The following is a 17,112-nucleotide window of genomic DNA, read 5'->3' as shown; positions in this document are numbered from 1 at the left end:
GGGGCTCTCAATGACCTTCATCTTGGGGATGCGCTCGGCGGCGGTGGCGGGGCCCCCAGCGGCGGAGGCGGCAACCCCAGCGGCGGCCCCGGCAGCTGCAGCGGGCTCCCCAGCTCGAGCAGAAGCAGACCCTCCCGGATTCCCCAGCCTGTCAGACACCACTCCCCCGTGCTGGTCTCCTCTGCAGCCTCGAGCCAGGCAGAGGCAGACAAGATGTCAGGTATGTCCACTCCCGGCCCTGCACCGCCCCTTCCCGGCAGCAGCCCCGCCCCGGAGGCCGGCCTTGGCCAGCCCGGCAGGCGGGCCCCGGGAGAGCCCGAAGGCCCCGAGCAAGACGCCGCCACCGAGCGCATCCCCAAGATGAAGGTCATTGAGAGCCCCAGGAAGTCCTCGGGGAGTGCCGCAGCAGGCGCCGGCCGCGATGCGGACGCCAAGGAGGCACGGGCCAACCCGGAGGACAGCCGCTCGCGGAGCAGCCTGGGCTCGCTGCCCCTGGGAAAGCCCAGGCCCGGGGCCGTCTCGCCTCTGAACTCTCCTGTGGCCAGCGCGTTCCCTTCTCCGATCGGCAAGGAGCCCTTTCCCCCCAGCAGCCCCCTGCAGAAGGGGGGCTCCTTCTGGAGCTCCATCCCCGCCTCCCCCGCCAGCCGGCCGGGCTCCTTCACCTTCCCGGGGGACAGTGACTCCCTCCAGCGGCAGGCGCAGCGCCATGCGGCCCCCGCCAAGGACACGGACCGCATGAGCACGTGCTCCTCGGCCAGCGAGCAGTCCGTGCAGTCCACGCAGAGCAACGGGGTAAGAACGCCCGGCAGCCTGCGCCCGCCTGCCCCACTGCCTCTGTCCCGCCAGCTCTTCTAAACCTCCCCGTGGCCGCCGCTCTCCTCCTACTAACTCCTGGCCCTCCGGCCGGCGCCGCCTGCAGTGGTCAGCTCTCCGGCCCGGAGCCCGCGGACCGGGCGCCTTCTAACCCCTCCTGCCGCGGGGACAGCGCTGCTCTCGTCTCTACTAACTCGCTCCTTGCTTTGTGTGTGTCTCCTTAATCCGGGAAGCCAGATCGTTAACCTCCGAAGGCAGCGCCAGTGCGTCTTTCACACTCTCTGACCAGCAGAGTATCTTGGAACTTCCTTTTTACCCCTGCCTTCCTCACACACGTTTTTTTAGAGGGGTCAGTGTCCCTGCTGTTTACCTCCTATTTAAGTTGGAATCTGTACACTTTAAGCTTTTTGCTCATCGCTTGGTTGTGCTCTTTTATGCCTTAAATTATCTTTGCAGCATTTTTGACTCATCTGCTGGAAAAAAAAAATCCCTCAAGAAAAATTCCAACAGCAACTCACAGCAAACTAAGCAGACAAAATGGGGGGAAGAAATCTCTCCAGTGGAAATACTTGCTTCCCCCCAAGTTTCACTTTGGAAGAGACTGCTGTAGGGCCTCGAGCTCGGGCTCCTGCCGGCGGCCGGGAGCGTCCTGCCTTCTGTCCAGCAGGGGGCGCGCTGCAGGCGCTTCGGGCTTCCTCGGCCTTCTCTTGCCCGTCAGCTATGTTGTGTCCTCAAGCAGAAAGGTTGCTGTGGTGGGTTTCTCCCCCATTTTGTGGCTTCCTCACTATCCTACCCAGCTGTTTTCCTACACGGCAGATGGCCTGACCTTTAACACTTTTCCTAAAGGCATGCGTGAGGGAATAGAACTGTTCTAACGAGTGTATGTTTGATGGCTTTATAAATTTTTAAATACATTTCCCTAAAAGGGTCTGTGTCTCTCTTTATGAAAACATACCTGGCTTTTGCATGTCTCTCTTCTTTTTTCTGGACTTCTGTTAATGCCTTGTTTGGGTTGACGTGGCTTTCTCTTTTTTCCTATTTGTTACGTATTTTGTTAAACTCAATCTTTATATTTAATTGAGGAAGAAATTAGGAAATGGGTCTTGGTACATTTATTTGCCCTTGACTCTTATTTGCAAAAATAAGGCAGTGGCTGTGACCAGTGTCCTCCTCTTTGTGGGTGCCTTACAGTGGCCTCCACGGTAGCCTGCCCCATCCCCCACCCCCCCCCCCCCCGTGGGTCTGAAATGCTAGGAATGCAGGTGAGCAACTTCAGCCAGAGGAAAAGAGGCAGAGCGCCACAGGGATGCCATGCCTGCCCACATCTGGTTGAATGCTCAGGAGGTGGGCGTGTCCTTACAGCTGAGACCCCTGTGAATTGGGGAATTGGGCCTGGGAGCCGCTGCCCGAGCTCATCCTCACCTGGACACTCCCCTTAGGCAGACGAGGAGTGCTCAGAGTCTGTGCTTCAGAACGAACCTCAGCTGTTCCAAAGCAGACGCCCATGCTGGTCTCCGGGCCGCCCGGGAGCACACACACACATAACCGTCACCACCCGGCTCCCTCCCAGGATGTCCTCAGACAGAGGCACAGTCGCGTGTGCTGTATGTTCCGGCTTGAGGCTGCAAAAGTTGCCTCTCACTTTTTCTTAGGTGGTAGGTAACCTGGAAAGGGAAATTGCCAGTGTTTTAGATGAGTCAGAGTGCCTTACAGAAATGCCCTGGAAGGCTGGGAAGACCACTAGAGGCCTGAATGGGGATGTGAACATGTCCTCTAGGACTCTGAAGTGCTCTGGTTAAAAGGAACTGTCTTCCTGCCCCATTTCTACCCATTTGGGCCATCTTATCGTCCTGGTGGGTCAGCAGTGGCCACCTTCCTCCTTGACTACTTCCACGGAGCGGTCTGCAGTCACAGCCAAGCAGCTGTGCCTAACCCATGAGCTTTCTTCCTCCTTTCATGGGCACCTTCTGGAAAGTTCTGCTGAGAGCAGGAATGGAGTGGATGTGGACCAACCCAGATGGTGACTGTGCCAGCCTCCAAATGTGGACGCACAATCTCTCTGCCCTTGCCCACCTGGCAGCAATAGAAGTGCAACCCTGCCTTAGTCTCCGAGGCCAGGTGGCCCGTGTGCGTGCCCAACCTCTCATTCTGTAAGGGGGTGATGGTTGTGCCAGCCGGGAAGGCAGCTTCGAGCACTAAATGAGATGGATTTTAAATGCCTGATCCTTAGCCTGGTGCACAGGAAGTGTTCAGAAAATACTAAGAGCAATTATTTTGGCAAAATCACGAGACAAGCTTGGGATGCTCTGGCCAAAAGCAGCTGTGCTGCATAAGTTGCTTTTTGTTTGCATTTCCTACCAAATTTGGCTTTGTGATCTCAAAACTATTGGGTATTGCTATATAAGTCAGAATAAAGTACACGCTAGAAGAATAAAATGGCATAAATGAATATGCACAGGCCGTACGTAGCCTGACGTGGACAGTATGGGGGGATCCACAAGAGGCAGGAATCCGCAACAGACTCTCAGCTGAGACAGAACCGGAGCTTGGCACTCTGCTGTGTTTAATTTAAATACCCACTGTGGGTCAAGAGTCCTAGCCCCACACCCCGGAATTCTCGGCACACTGGCTTGTTAACGGCAACGAGCCTGTCCGCTCCAGCATATCCCGACACAAGCTCAGTAGCCCAGGGCTGACAGGCATGGGGCAGGGTTGTCTGACGGTTGCAACTATACCACCTGGGACCTGCCCCGGGCAGCCGAGAGCCCAGCAGAGGCTAAGTGTCATCGGAGTCCGGGGGATCCGTGAGCATCTAGACAACATCGTTGGTGGAAATCTCTTGAGAACGAGCTACCAGGAGCAGGGGGCGTGACGCCCTTTCCCACATCCCACCTGTTGGATAGGATTGAGCAAGATGTAGCCAGGAGGTGACAGTGGTGTCAGTTTCCTCCTCCTTCCCTGGAACAAAAGGGTCACTTGGTAAATGACAGCTTGGGACAAATACTGCCATTTGTGTTTCTTCTACTCAGCAGCTGACACCACTCAGCTTGTGGGCCTAGGTAGGTGGCCTTAAGAAACGATCTCTGTTTTACTCTTGCAATCTTGCGTCGTTGAGTCACTGAATATATATTGAGTGTCTGCTACATGTTCGTCACTGTGGTGGACCTTAGAGACACACAGTGAACAGAGACTGGGTCCTGCTAGGACTCCAGAGGAGAGTAGGTTTTCTCACGCCAAGGGCTGTTCCCGGAGGTTGACTTGTGGCGCCAGCGGTGTCCACAGCCACTCTGCAGTGCTATATAGTCTGTGTGTTCCCGTGCATCTTCAGGACAACTGAGTCCTGCAAGTTCAGGGCCACTCACTGAGGGCCACATAAAGGAGGCAGACTAACTATCCATGAGAGCAGAACAGCAGTTGGTTTTCTTTTCAGGTATTCCTCATTCTTTTAGAAGGAAAAAGAGGTGAAAATGATCAGGCATGTCAGCAGCTTGTCATGATCCTTGGATATGTGTTCTCCGTGAACATTTTCTTTGGCAGATTTGGGGCCACTCCATGGTCTAATGTGTCAGTGAGCTGAAGAGCTACTTACTCTCTGTGTCCGTTTAATTTAATAATACTTTTTTAAATGAGCATGATGGTCACAGTGACATAGATACAAGGCAGCATGGCATCAACAGGAGGACTGAGCTGTTCTCTGAGGGTGCAAGGAAGATGGGGTTGAAACAGTAACCAAGCTCCCGAAAGCAAAGTGTCATCACTGTGGTGACTGATTTAGATTGTTGCTTGCATTGCTTTCTAGAGAAATCCTGATTTTTAATTATCCAAAAAAAAAAAAGGCACAAAGTTAGCTAAAGAGAGAGTGGCAGAGGAGGGCAGGTGCCTCCGGGCCTGTCTGGTGAGCCCTGCTCTGGGTCATAACGCTGCGGCCACATGCCGATGAGCGAGTTCATGACATCAGATCTCGTTTCAGTTCCCCTCTGCCTTTTTTCCATGTCTCCCGCTCCAGAGTGAAAGTAGCAGCAGTAGCAACATCTCCACCATGTTGGTGACACACGATTACACGGCAGTGAAGGAGGATGAGATAAACGTCTATCAAGGAGAGGTCGTTCAAATTCTGGCCAGCAATCAACAGAACATGTTTCTGGTGTTCCGAGCCGCCACTGACCAGTGCCCCGCAGCCGAGGGCTGGATTCCAGGCTTCGTCCTGGGGCATACCAGTGCAGTCATCATGGAGAACCCCGATGGGACTCTCAAGTGAGTGCCCACCCGGCAGGCCAGCCAAGGGGCCAGGGGCCTAGAGGCCCTGGGAGGAGGAGGAGGCCCAGCGAGAGAGAGCTGCGCCGTTGCCTGTCAGTGCAAGTCATCTCTGAGCACAGTGTGGAGCCCCAAAGTGAGGATGGGGTGACCCTTCGTCTCTCAGACTCGTTCTGGCAGGCTCTTTTAATAACCTGCATGTGCAAACACACAGCTTTTTCAAGCCACTAGGTTATTTACAATGATATTATCATCTCCAAGGTCTCGGGTCAGGGCTAAGGACTCCCCAGGGACCTCTGACTCCTTAGCCGCCTATGCTGAGGGTGCGTCTGGGCAGATGCTCATTCTGTGAGCTGCAGGTGAACATCTGTGTGATGCCATTGCCATTACGCCTCGTGTATACTAGAAGGTTAATTCAGTTAAGAAATGACCAGTTTTGCTGTATTAAACAGTTTTTTTAACAAGAAAACTAAATTTGGGTGCTGGTTTAAAACTCTGCCCTTCCCTGAATCTGTTTGGCTGTGGTAGAGATCAGCCCAGTGGTTTCTGGGAGTGGAAGCACTGCAGGCCTTGGTGATTTCTGAAGCCTCCAAAGGCCTCAGCCCACACCAGCGGACCCAAAGGCAGTGACAGTGGTCGTGCTTCTCTCCAAGCATGGAGGACCCTCAGCTGGGTTCGCAGTGCAGGCTGGCCAGCATCCCAGCAGCACCCTGCACCTCTGGGCTTGGCGCTCGCAGCTCCCGGGAAAGTTGGGCTTGAGTTCAGGCTACAGAGAGCCTCTCCTCCATGATAACCCCCTTGTCCTGTTTCTCCTTGATATGCAGAAATGTTTTATTCTAGTACAATGTTCAAGATTCCCATTTTGTACTTCATTTTATCAAAGAGTGTTCTTAGGCCTTGTATTAGGGTTCTCCAAAGAAATAGAACCAATAGGAGTGTGTGTGTGTGTGTGTGTGTGTGTGTGTGTGTGTGTGTGTGTTCGTTCGTTCCAGGGAGGAAGCAGGTAATAAAAGGAATTGGCTCATACAGTTACGGAGACTAGGAAGTTCAAATTTGCAGTGTGGGCCGGCAGGCTGGGGACGCATTCTACTGGAGAATTCCCTCTTGCTCAGGGAAGCCCCTCTTTTTACTAAGGCCTTCAGTTGATTGGAGGGGGCCTCCCACGTTGTGGAGGGCAGTGTGTTTTACTCTACTAATTAAAATGTTAATCTTATCCAGAAACACCCAGAACAACGTGTGATCACATTTCTGGGCACCCAGCGGCCCAGTTAAGTTGATACATAAAATTGACCATTACCAGCACTTTTGTATTTTAATCCTCAAAAGTGAAGAGCTTCTTGGTTTCCCCTCTGGTTGTTGAGCCTCACAGGTGCGTTTCCCTTAGCAGAGCTCAGGGAGCCTCCGTCACCCCGAATCCCCTAAGTGGGCTACTCAGCCTTTCTCTAAGGCTTTCAGGAATCACTTGCTGAACACTAGTAAGCTGTAACACTACCAACGTGTTATTTTCCCCCTAGGAAGTCAACATCTTGGCACACAGCACTCCGTTTAAGGAAAAAATCTGAGAAAAAAGATAAAGACGGCAAGCGGGAAGGCAAGTTAGAGAACGGTTATCGGAAGTCGCGGGAGGGGCTCAGCAACAAGGTATCTGTGAAGGTGCGTATGCGCGTCTCCAGGAGCCTGCGGCATTCATTCCTGGGGCAGCGGCGGGGCCGGGGGCGGCCCAGGAGGGGTTGCGGGCCTGGCTCCTGGCCTCACTTGCCGCCATCTGCCTCCCGCATCCCCTCCCGCTGCCTTGGGCGCAGCTCCTGCAGGGCTTCGTAGTGCGCTCGCGGGGACCGTGCTCCTGGCACAGGTGCGCATGCGCCCCGCAGGGTGCCGGGGCGCGCACCTGACCAGGCGCTCGGGTAGCTTCCAAAGGACGCTGCTGGCTGCGCTGGGGAAGCAGAGGCCAGGTTCTCCAAGTACACGGTGTCAGGTAGCTGTGTTACGGGCTTCTCCAGGGCCCGCCGCACACCGCTGGGAAGGGGCTAGAGAGGCCCGAGACACAGGTTCACCAGCTTTGGCACATTCCCTCGGGGGTTGCTTTAGTCAGCTTTACTGCCGTGATCAGATTGCCCTAAACCTAGCTGGGCGGTGGTTGCCTGCAGAGAAAGGAAATCTCCCCTAAAGGGAGCGCATGGGCTCTGGTCAGGGCACTGGCAGCTCTTCAGAAGGAAGGGGCCCAGGGACCAGCCGAACCCGGCCCGTTGGATGAGAAAAATGGGCATTTCTGAGTTTAAGAGGCTCTTTTGTGTTGGTGGGTAGGAAGACAAAAATTCACTGAAATTTGTGACATGAGGCTTTTTGAGTACATGTAAAGGCAATGAAAATGTGCTCTGTTTTGAGACCCAAGTTGTATTCTTGTTCATCTTTCAGTGATACTTGTAGCCTGGGAATAAAAGTAACATACCACAAAACAGTTCATGTTTCTGGTTAACATCTATGTGCTTTTTCCGTTTCAGCTTCTCAATCCCAACTACATATATGACGGTGAGTTGTTATCTTGTTCCTCTGGTTTTGCAGAGTGTAGGGTCCATGGGGCACATTGTAGAACGCTGGGGCGTAACCTGGAGAGTGGGTTTTCTGGAGCGCTGGGGCATGGGCGGCAATTCGGGTCTCATTCTTGTTAGGATTGGTGGGTGTGGGAAAGGAGCCAAGGGTGACAGGTATCCCTGACTCCTTTCTCCTGCAGTTCCCCCAGAATTCGTCATTCCCTTGAGTGAGGTCACGTGTGAGACAGGGGAGACCGTTGTTCTTAGATGTCGAGTTTGTGGCCGCCCCAAGGCCTCGATCACCTGGAAGGGCCCTGAACACAACACCTTGAACAACGACGGTCACTACAGCATCTCCTACAGGTGAGGCTGGGTTTTGCTGGCAGTGAGCGTGACCTCCGTCAACTGTGACCAACACAATCAACCCCCTCGGTTACCCCTGGCACCCTGACGTCACCCACAAGGGAGCATTTCATACCGAGGTGTGCAATAAAAATTAAAATTCCACTTGAAGTTCCTTGTCAGTACTTCCTCTGTCATTTTCTGTGACCCCAAAGGAGAGAGGGTAGGGGCGGTCGCTGGGGGAGCTGCGCCTTTGTGACCCACAATGAGTTGTCATCTGTGCGGCAGTGACTTGGGAGAGGCCACTCTGAAGATTGTCGGCGTGACCACAGAAGATGATGGCATCTACACGTGCATCGCCGTGAACGACATGGGTTCAGCCTCGTCTTCAGCCAGTCTGAGGGTGCTGGGTAAGTGGCACCCCTGAGCAGGGGGCGCGCATCTTCTGGGACTCGCAGGTCCAGAGAGACCCTGCCCCTGCACATACACACTCAGGAAGGTCTAAAATATTTGGCAATAAGTCAGTGTGGGGCCTTCCCAACGAGAGCTGCAAGCGGCAGACCACAGTGTCTAGGGTGTCCCAGGGCGGGTGACCTCCTGCCCCGTTCGTATCTTCGGGGAGGTGCACAGTGCAGGCCCCTGACCCAGCCCCCTGGGCAGCCGAGCATCCAGTGCCGGCCTCTGGGTTGGAACACGGTACGTCCCATGCTCATAGTGCTCAAAACACATTCTTGTATCTGACTTCTCTTACTCAGTTGCTCAGTTGGCACTTTGGCTCTGAGGGAATCTCCTCTAAGTTGGTCTCGCGTAGGCTGTGGGAGGAGAGGAAGGAGCGTGGCTGAGGCCTATGCAGGCTCTGTGCTTCACTGAGACCCTAACAGTGTCCCTCCTGGGAACGCAGGGCGACCACGGTGGGACCTGCGTTGCTCCCGTCTGAAGCCCTTGCTCTCTCCATGGCCCAGCACGGCCTTGTTCTCTCTCCTCAGCCAGACCCTGAGCTCCCAGAGGCAGAACCCACATCCTAGGCCCTTTTAAATCTCCTCTGGTTGCACTGACCATTGCTCAGTAGGCAGCACATACCAGTTGGTTTGCAGCTCGGGCTTCACAGAAGGCCAGCTGTGCAGTACAGGGCTGCTGACGTTTCCCATGCATTCTTCAGCTGCACCAGGTCTAGGAAACTGCTTCCAAGAACAAGAATAAGAATCTGAACTAAAAGGTGCATTGAGTCCAGGAGCGCCCTGTGTGTAGACAATGAATAGAATTGTCTTAGCATTTTTATCCCATGTATCTTCATCCCAGATATTTTAACCTCATTATACCAGAGAAAGGAAATGATCTGATTCTTGGATCATGACACAAGGAAGAAAGAGAATCCTGAATTTGAAAGTGAAGAATTGCCAGTGTTCTCATTTGTAAAAGACATCATAGAAACTATACAGGGTGATTTTTGCTTTATAATAAATCAGTTACAGAAGCTAAAGGAGCTTAGGGAGATAGAAGACTCCACCTTGGAGATGCGAGTGGGGAAATAATGGGAAAGGAAGTGTGTGTTTATTTCTGTCACGTAAATCCATCTCTTTTCATCCTGAGTCCCAACCTGCAGTGTGTATTTTACGCTTCCAGCACATCTTCAGTCCGGTGAGCCACAGTTCAGATGCTCAGTAGCCGCGTGTGGCTGCCATATTGGACAGCGCAGGCCTATAGACTTCTTCCCCAAGAAGCGCACATAAACCAAGCTCAGGGGAGATGCTGCTCTTCTTGCAGGTCCAGGGAGTGATGGGATCATGGTGACCTGGAAAGACAACTTTGACTCCTTCTACAGCGAAGTGGCTGAGCTTGGCAGGTATGATATAAAACCCAGAGCCCCTTCCAAGAGAGCAAGTGTATGACATAACTGTCTGTAAGAGTAGATAAGATTAGTGGTGAATTTTGCCACCAGTTGGAAGTTATATGAATTATATTTGAAATGTAATGTGTAATTGCCTTTTGATATTAAATATTGAGGGAGTATGGGTGCCTGGGTGGCTCAGTTGGTTAAGCGACTGCCTTCGGCTCAGGTCATGATCCTGGAGTCCCGGGATCGAGTCCCACATCGAGCTCCCTGCTCAGCAGGGAGTCTGCTTCTCCCTCTGACCTTACCCCCTCTCGTGTTCTTATTCTCTCTCTCTCTCGCTCTCAAATAAATAAAATCTTTAAAAACAAAAACAAAAACAAAAAAAACCAAATAAACATTGGGGGAGTAAAGAGGATGTTTTCAGCTTGGGTTCCAAGAGAGAATTGAGGCGTAATGTCATAAGCCATCCATTGATGTAATGACTTAACTCCTCTTCTGTGCCTCTGGGACCACACTAGCTGTGTCCTATCCTTAGGAGAAGTCAGAGGAGTGTCGCTCAGACCCTTTTTTGTGGACCTTAATTTTCTCCTGTGGAGTCCCAGTTGAGAAAGGCTGAATGTGTTCTTCAGATTGGAGATGTAGGTTGGAGTGGCAGGGTCCTCCTGCCAAACAGAGAGAGGGGCCGGTTCTCTCCAGAAGGGGCAGCCAGGCCCAGGGCATCCCATGGCTGAGGGGCTCGGAGACTGGCCAGCTTCCCCGGGTCATTGCGAGCCACGGCCCCTCCACGAGTGGCCAGGGAGAGCAGAGCCTGCGGGCAGGCCTCCAGTCCATTTAGGTTAACAGAGTCTTTTCTCCATGACGTACTCAGAGTCCTCTGAAAATGATCTTCTCGACCTGTTTTCCAGGGGCAGATTCTCTGTCGTTAAGAAATGTGATCAGAAAGGAACCAAACGAGCAGTGGCCACTAAGTTTGTGAACAAGAAGCTGATGAAACGTGACCAGGTCACCCATGAGCTTGGAATCCTGCAGAACCTCCAGCACCCGCTGCTTGTTGGCCTCCTTGATACCTTCGAGACCCCCACCAGCTACGTCCTGGTGTTAGAAATGTGCGTACTGCTCTCCCCAGTTCGTAAGCCTCAGCCTCAACTTAAAGTGATTTTACTGTTGTTTGTTCTCTAAGAAGGACAGAAATCAGGATTTCAGGATCCATACAACTTGTAATGCGTGTGTGTGGGTGTGTGTGTGCGCCTGCTGTCAGAGACCACAGTTCTAGAGCTTTCCAGTAATGGTAGAAAGAAGTATAGTCTTTAGCACATGCTGTCCAAATGAGGGAGCAACGAGCTTAGCATCAAAACACCTCAGCACCACCCGGGTTCCCTCTGGGTCTCAGCCAACCTGGAGGTGCCACCTGCTTGCCAGGATCCCCAAGGGGCCAGGCCTCTGAAGACTCCTGCCCCTGCTAGTGACCGCACGGCTGCTGGGGTCCCGGGGAGCCTCGTGAGTGCTGAGTGGGCCCCCTAAGATCTTGCTCCTGGCCGCTGCTTTGGGCCTGCAGTCCTGCCTGCTAGAGCTCCGGCCCACCACAGGGTGGTCAGAATGGGAGAGTGAGATGCACCTCCCCTAGAGGACGTCCTTGGGAAGGCAGGTGGGCCTCCACGGCCAGAGGAGCCCCCAGTCCCATGGTGTTCAGTGAGCTCTGTGCACCACCCCAGTAAATGGCATAGTCATCTAAGGAGAGAGTGTGAAAACTGACCGAAGAGCAGTGGTCCTCAGTTGGGGGCAGTTTTGCCCCCCAGGGGACATTACGGCCCTGTCTGGAGACTTTTTTGGCCATCACAGCTTGGGTTGGGGATGCCACTGGCATCTAGAGGGTAGAGGCCAGGGATGCTGCTCATCATCCCGCAGAGCCCAGACGGCCCCACAGAGCCCAGACGGCCCCACGGCAGACACTCCGCTGTCCCCCAGTGTTAGCAGTACCAGGGTTGGGAAGCCCACCCTCTCTGAAATATCTTGGCCTTTAGCTGTTTTTAAATTCTATCCTATTCTGGCTGGAGATGCTGGGTGTCCAAGAGCTTCTGCTCATCTGGGGATTTTTTAGCAAGAACTATCTTAAAGTCCTCATCAAAAATCAACAAGACTTCCATTTCTGGCTTAAAATTTAAGTGTGTTCGGCTGTCGTTTCTTTTCAGTAGAAAACTGAATGGTTTGGTCTCGCCGCACTGTTACTAGGATTTATTTTCCTAACAGATTACTACCAAGGTCTCCTCGATTACCCCTCGTAACCGGGCAAGTGGCTGGTTTTCCATTAAGTGTCTGTTGTGCAGACAGAGCGGGGAGCGAGCGAGGTGCTCCGAGAGCCTGGGCCAGACCACCTCACTGCAGGTCTGGCCTTCCCTGGCGAGCTGTATGACCTTGGGAAGGTTGGCGTGAGGATTTAGTGAATTGACAGTAAGCCTTTAGTCCCTGGCCCATGGGCAGCGCTGCATCCATGGTTTTTAAATATCAAAGTAATTCACCGTAGTAGGAAGCCTTTTGAGTGCAGCATGAAACCAGAGGTGCGGGTCGGTAGGTAGTTCCCCCAGCATCCCTGCTCCCACTTCAGGGAAATGGGAACTCTGGGGGCATTTTGATGGAAGGCACAGTTTCAGATTACAGATCCCGAAACTGGGGACAGCGAGCTGGGAGAAGGGCAGCCCTCCATCTCAGGTCACGAGTGAGAGCAGGGGCAGCCCATGTTATGAGGTGGCTGGGCAGAGGTCACTAAGTGTCACGCCTCACCTCTGAGTGTTGTTTTCAAAGGCACCCAGGAAAAGCGCAGCAGGAACGGGGGCGGGGGGGTGCAGGGGGCAGCCCTGTCGTGCTGGCTGTTTTCTCAGCACACCTCAAGGTCTGCCTCTTTACTTACATTAGCTCGTGTGGCCTTCCCGTTGCCCATCTTACAGATGACAAAACGAAGGCTTGGGGAGGTGTATCACTTCGTTGCAGCCTACAGCAGATGCCTGCAGAGCACCTGCCGAGTGCCCACCGTGGCCGGATGGCTTGCATCCCCTCAGCATCCGAGAGGCCGGGCTCACGTGTGAGCCTGCTGGGCGGGAGCTCGTGCTCCCCTCCCCTTCCCCGCTCCCTCTGAGGGCTGGGCGCCCTTGTTCCCCACTCGCATCCATAACGAGGTTGAAAAGAAATCACCCTCTTGATAGAGTCGTGCCTGGAGGTGGAGCTGTGCTCCTGAAACACCAGACTGGTAGGACATTAACAGTGGGCACAGACAAGCTCTTTGTTTCCTCTAAAGTGACCCAGCACCATGACAAGTGTTGCCCACGTTCTTGCCTCCACAGGGCTGACCAGGGGCGTCTCCTGGACTGTGTGGTGCGATGGGGAAACCTCACCGAAGGGAAGATCAGGGCGTATCTGGGGGAGGTTCTGGAAGCCGTCCGATACCTTCACAACTGCAGGATAGCACACCTGGACCTAAAGGTGAGTGGGGCCCCTGGGGCCAAAGCCATCATGTCTGACCGAGGCCCAGCCACCTGGCACGTGGGGGCCTCCTCCCAACGTGTCCACTGCAGGAGGCCTGGGGGGACCGGGGACAAGCAGGAGGAGGTGGGTAATGGGAACCCTGATTTCTAATCTCTGTTTTTAAGATTTTGCTCTCAATGATACAAAGTCAGTGAAGTACTAGATAAACATTTGAGATCTTCACACATTTCATGAGGTTCCAGAAAGTTCCTGAGAGCTTTGCAAGGCTGGTGTGAGACTGGGTCAGTGGTAGCTGAGAAAGGAAGGTGAATATTACTGTTAGTGCTGGGCGTGAAGACGAACACCCAGCTTGCTAAGGCAGCGTTCTCGGGCATGGCGCCTTCGTGCTCACTTACCAGGAGAGCTGTCTGCGGGGAGGGGGCGGCGTTCCCTCTGTGTTGGTGCTGCCTTCTCCTCCGTGGGCCTGCGTGCTCAGAACTGCATCCCTTCTTGCGTTGGAACGGTTTCTTCCAGTAGACTTCGTTGATTCCTGGTGAGCATCCCAAGTAAGCTTGAGATGGGGATTGATGGAAATGACCGTTGTCTTATCCTGTCTTCTAGCCTGAAAACATTCTGGTGGATCAGAGTTTGGCCAAGCCAACGATTAAACTGGCTGATTTTGGAGATGCTGTCCAACTCAACACGACCTACTACATCCACCAGTTATTGGGGAACCCCGAGTTTGCAGCCCCCGAAATCATCCTTGGGAACCCCATCTCCCTGACCTCGGATACATGGAGTGTCGGAGTGCTCACATATGTGCTTCTCAGCGGCGTGTCCCCCTTCCTCGACGACAGCGTGGAGGAGACCTGCCTGAACATTTGCCGACTAGACTTTAGTTTCCCAGAGGACTGCTTTAAAGGAGTGAGCCAGAAGGCCAAGGAGTTCGTGTGTTCCCTCCTGCAAGAGGACCCTGCCAAGCGTCCCTCGGCTGCACTAGCCCTCCAGGAGCAGTGGCTGCAGGCGGGCCACGGCAGTGGCAAGGGGGCGGGCGTCCTCGACACGTCCAGACTGACTTCCTTCATTGAGCGGCGCAAACACCAGAACGATGTTCGACCTATCCGTAGCGTTCAAAACTTCTTACAGAGCAGGCTTTTGCCTAGAGTTTGACCTATCTTGAAGTTCTTTCTCATTCTCTTTCACCTGCCAATCAGCTGTTAATTTGAATTTTGAAGAGAAACACACACCAACAGAACTGATCAGCTGCCGTATGTTCATCGTGTGACATGGGGCTCCGAGTGAGCTGAGCTCGGCAGTGCCTGGGACTCGGGAGCACGCTGTGCTGGGGTGGAGGACCTTCTTGTACACTCTTCGTGAGCGGACACAGCATTGCTGTACCACAGTCTTTTATTCAGGTTTCTGCAAAAAATAAAAAGAAACTTTTTTAAATGAACATGAATAGAATTTTGCAAATTTAACATTTTCCAAGATTTATTCAAGGAAACGAAATGCCTATGTTCAACCACTGGTCTTCACGAACAAAACAGAGATACTGGACCCCTCTGGGGAGGACTCACCCTCGCGGTGGCCATCCCCGCGGCCTCGTCCAGAGCTCAGGGTCCACCTGGCTCTGAGCCCTTCCAGCTGCCGGGTCTGCGTGCGTCTCGCGGGGACGCCAGACTGGGCTCCTGAAACGTGCATTCAACCTCAGACTTTTGCATAAAAATAGAATGAATCGTTCTGCTCTGATGAAATGTAGGCCTTACTTGTATATAAGACTGGTCCTGCCTTCGGTCTGTCCTTTCCCCTCCTGCTCCCCAGCCGCTGCCCAGGGCTTCCTCTGGGGGAGGTCAGAGGGCTCTGCGCATCCACCAAGGACATCAAGTTGGGTCCCACCCCGAGCCCTAGGGGTGGCCTCCCCGTGCTCCCCACCCACCCCCCAGCCGTCAATCAGATTGTTGAGCAGTATACAGTCAGATGAAAATACTGTAAATGCACTCATTGGGGTTTTTTTGGTTTTATTTCATATCATGTGCAATGTTGTGGCTTTAACATTTTATGCAACTATTTATGAAGACCTCTGTTGTACCTGTAATAAATATATAGAAAAAGCACATACTTCGTACAGTGAGCTTTATGGTTTTGTGCGTGTGTCAGGGGTGGGGCGGGGGGGAGGGGGTTGTAGCCCTGTGCTATCAGTTCAAGGAGATTAAACTCTTCGTGGAATTTGTCAGTTTTGAGGACTGTAAAAAGTGATTTCATACTCTGAATATAAAACTGGATAATAGGGTAATGTTTTAAAATTTATTATGCTATTATTCAGAATGCCAAAGTATTATTTTTTTTCCCAAAATCAGTCTGGACATTTACTACTTTTTAAACTTTTTGACGTTCAACTTTCTGTACAAAAATTGGCTGGATTTTGAGCTTTTGGTAAGAAATAAAAGCCAATGAAGCACTAGCCGCCTTGAGGCTGTCACCCGATGTCTGCGTCACTGTGGCAGAATTCACGCCGGGGTGGGGAGGCCTGGGAGCACGCCGCGGGGTTTCTGGGCATGCTTGAGTTTTTCGGGATGTCTTTTTACCTTCGTTGTGTGAAATACACTAATAGGGAGACCAGCCCGCATCCCCAGCCGGCCAGACACCTGGGTCTTGAGCCATAAACTGGCGTAGTTAAGCTTTGCCGCTTCCAATGTATTTTATTTATTCTTTTGTTGGGTTTTTGTTTGTTTCTTGTAAAATTGTACAGAAACTTTTTAAAAGAAATGGATTCAAAACTGGATGTGTATTCGTAACCTCACAACGTTCATTTGTGTATTGTTTCTTTTATTATTTCAGTTAAATTTTTACATAATTTTGCATGTATATTTCTTTGTACAGAGACCTTACATGTTTACACAGTATGATGTGATGTAAATATTTTATTTTGCCATCAGTTATTTTAAAAAATTAAACATATTTGCCTGATTTTTGCGTTAGGCCTTTTATTTAAATTGATCACTATGGAATCGAAAAGAGAGACATCACTGAGGGAGACTGAAAGACTGGCCTCTCCTAGGTCTGGCGGGGAGTTGGAGGGGAGAGTGTTCCGGAGTGGGAATCCGCTGTACAAGGCCAGAAACGGGAGTTGGTCAGGTGCCTGCAGATTGGTTCCCAGAACCCAGACTCCAAAGACACGGGTGCATAAACCAGATTTCAGCTGCACCTTGTCCTGGTTAGAATCTCTAAGGTACCCCACTTCTTGATGGACACACGAATCAGAGCAAAGGGAAGAGCTGTTGCCTCTGGCCACAGAAAAGCAAGCTTAACATCCAAGTGGATCAAAGACCATGAAGCACTTGGGTTCAAGCATCGGTGTTACGAGCAGACCCACGATATGCACCTGCAGAGATCTCCCAGGGGTGGCGGGCCCTCAGCACCTGCCCCGGGAGCTGTGGGGTCCTAGGGCACTGGTAGAACAGGCTTTATTATTCCTCTGTTTGCCGACATCCTGAAGGTAGGACTGGTGGGCAAGGACAACGTTTGCGCTGAGTCCCTAAGTCAGAGGGCACGAGAACCTCACTCTCCCAGAGATGGGTCCCGCCTCGGTCTCAGCGACGCCCAGGGTTTGGGAGGCTCCAGAGGGCCAGAAACACAGGGCTGGGCCCCAGAGGGAGTGGCCTACCTACCACAGTGCAGACCCCAATAGCAAGAGTGGGGCAAGGGGTCTGTCTGCGTGACTTTTCTTGTCATTGGACACTTGCTGAATGAAGTCATTATGCCTGTAGGACTAGCAAAGCATTCTCCCAAGTGAAAAATGGCCTATCGTGATCACTTACCTAAATTTTTATTCCTCAAAAATCATGATGCTTTGTATTCTGCATGTTACCATTTATAAATTCT

The 17,112-nt window shown here is 52.5% G+C and overlaps 1 protein-coding gene across 1 annotated transcript in view; it reads left to right on the top strand.

Moving 5' to 3' along the window:
• TRIO (trio Rho guanine nucleotide exchange factor) overlaps positions 1-16,199 on the top strand; it is a 224,096-nt gene extending 207,897 nt beyond the window's left edge. Inside the window, exons 49-58 of the mRNA XM_044916685.1 lie at positions 38-792; positions 4,820-5,067; positions 6,582-6,720; positions 7,569-7,596; positions 7,799-7,961; positions 8,229-8,350; positions 9,705-9,783; positions 10,680-10,880; positions 13,110-13,248; positions 13,852-16,199. Of these exons, the coding sequence (XP_044772620.1) occupies positions 38-792; positions 4,820-5,067; positions 6,582-6,720; positions 7,569-7,596; positions 7,799-7,961; positions 8,229-8,350; positions 9,705-9,783; positions 10,680-10,880; positions 13,110-13,248; positions 13,852-14,400 (2,423 nt within the window). The 3' untranslated portion in view covers positions 14,401-16,199. The remainder of the gene's footprint in view (positions 1-37; positions 793-4,819; positions 5,068-6,581; positions 6,721-7,568; positions 7,597-7,798; positions 7,962-8,228; positions 8,351-9,704; positions 9,784-10,679; positions 10,881-13,109; positions 13,249-13,851) is intronic.
• Positions 16,200-17,112: the final 913 nt, after the last annotated feature.

Source organism: Neomonachus schauinslandi, chromosome 7, assembly GCF_002201575.2.
Source record: "Neomonachus schauinslandi chromosome 7, ASM220157v2, whole genome shotgun sequence".
NCBI classification, from domain to species: Eukaryota; Metazoa; Chordata; class Mammalia; order Carnivora; family Phocidae; genus Neomonachus; species Neomonachus schauinslandi.
Note: the sequence above shows the minus strand (reverse complement) of the source record. Positions and strands in the feature narration are given on the sequence as shown.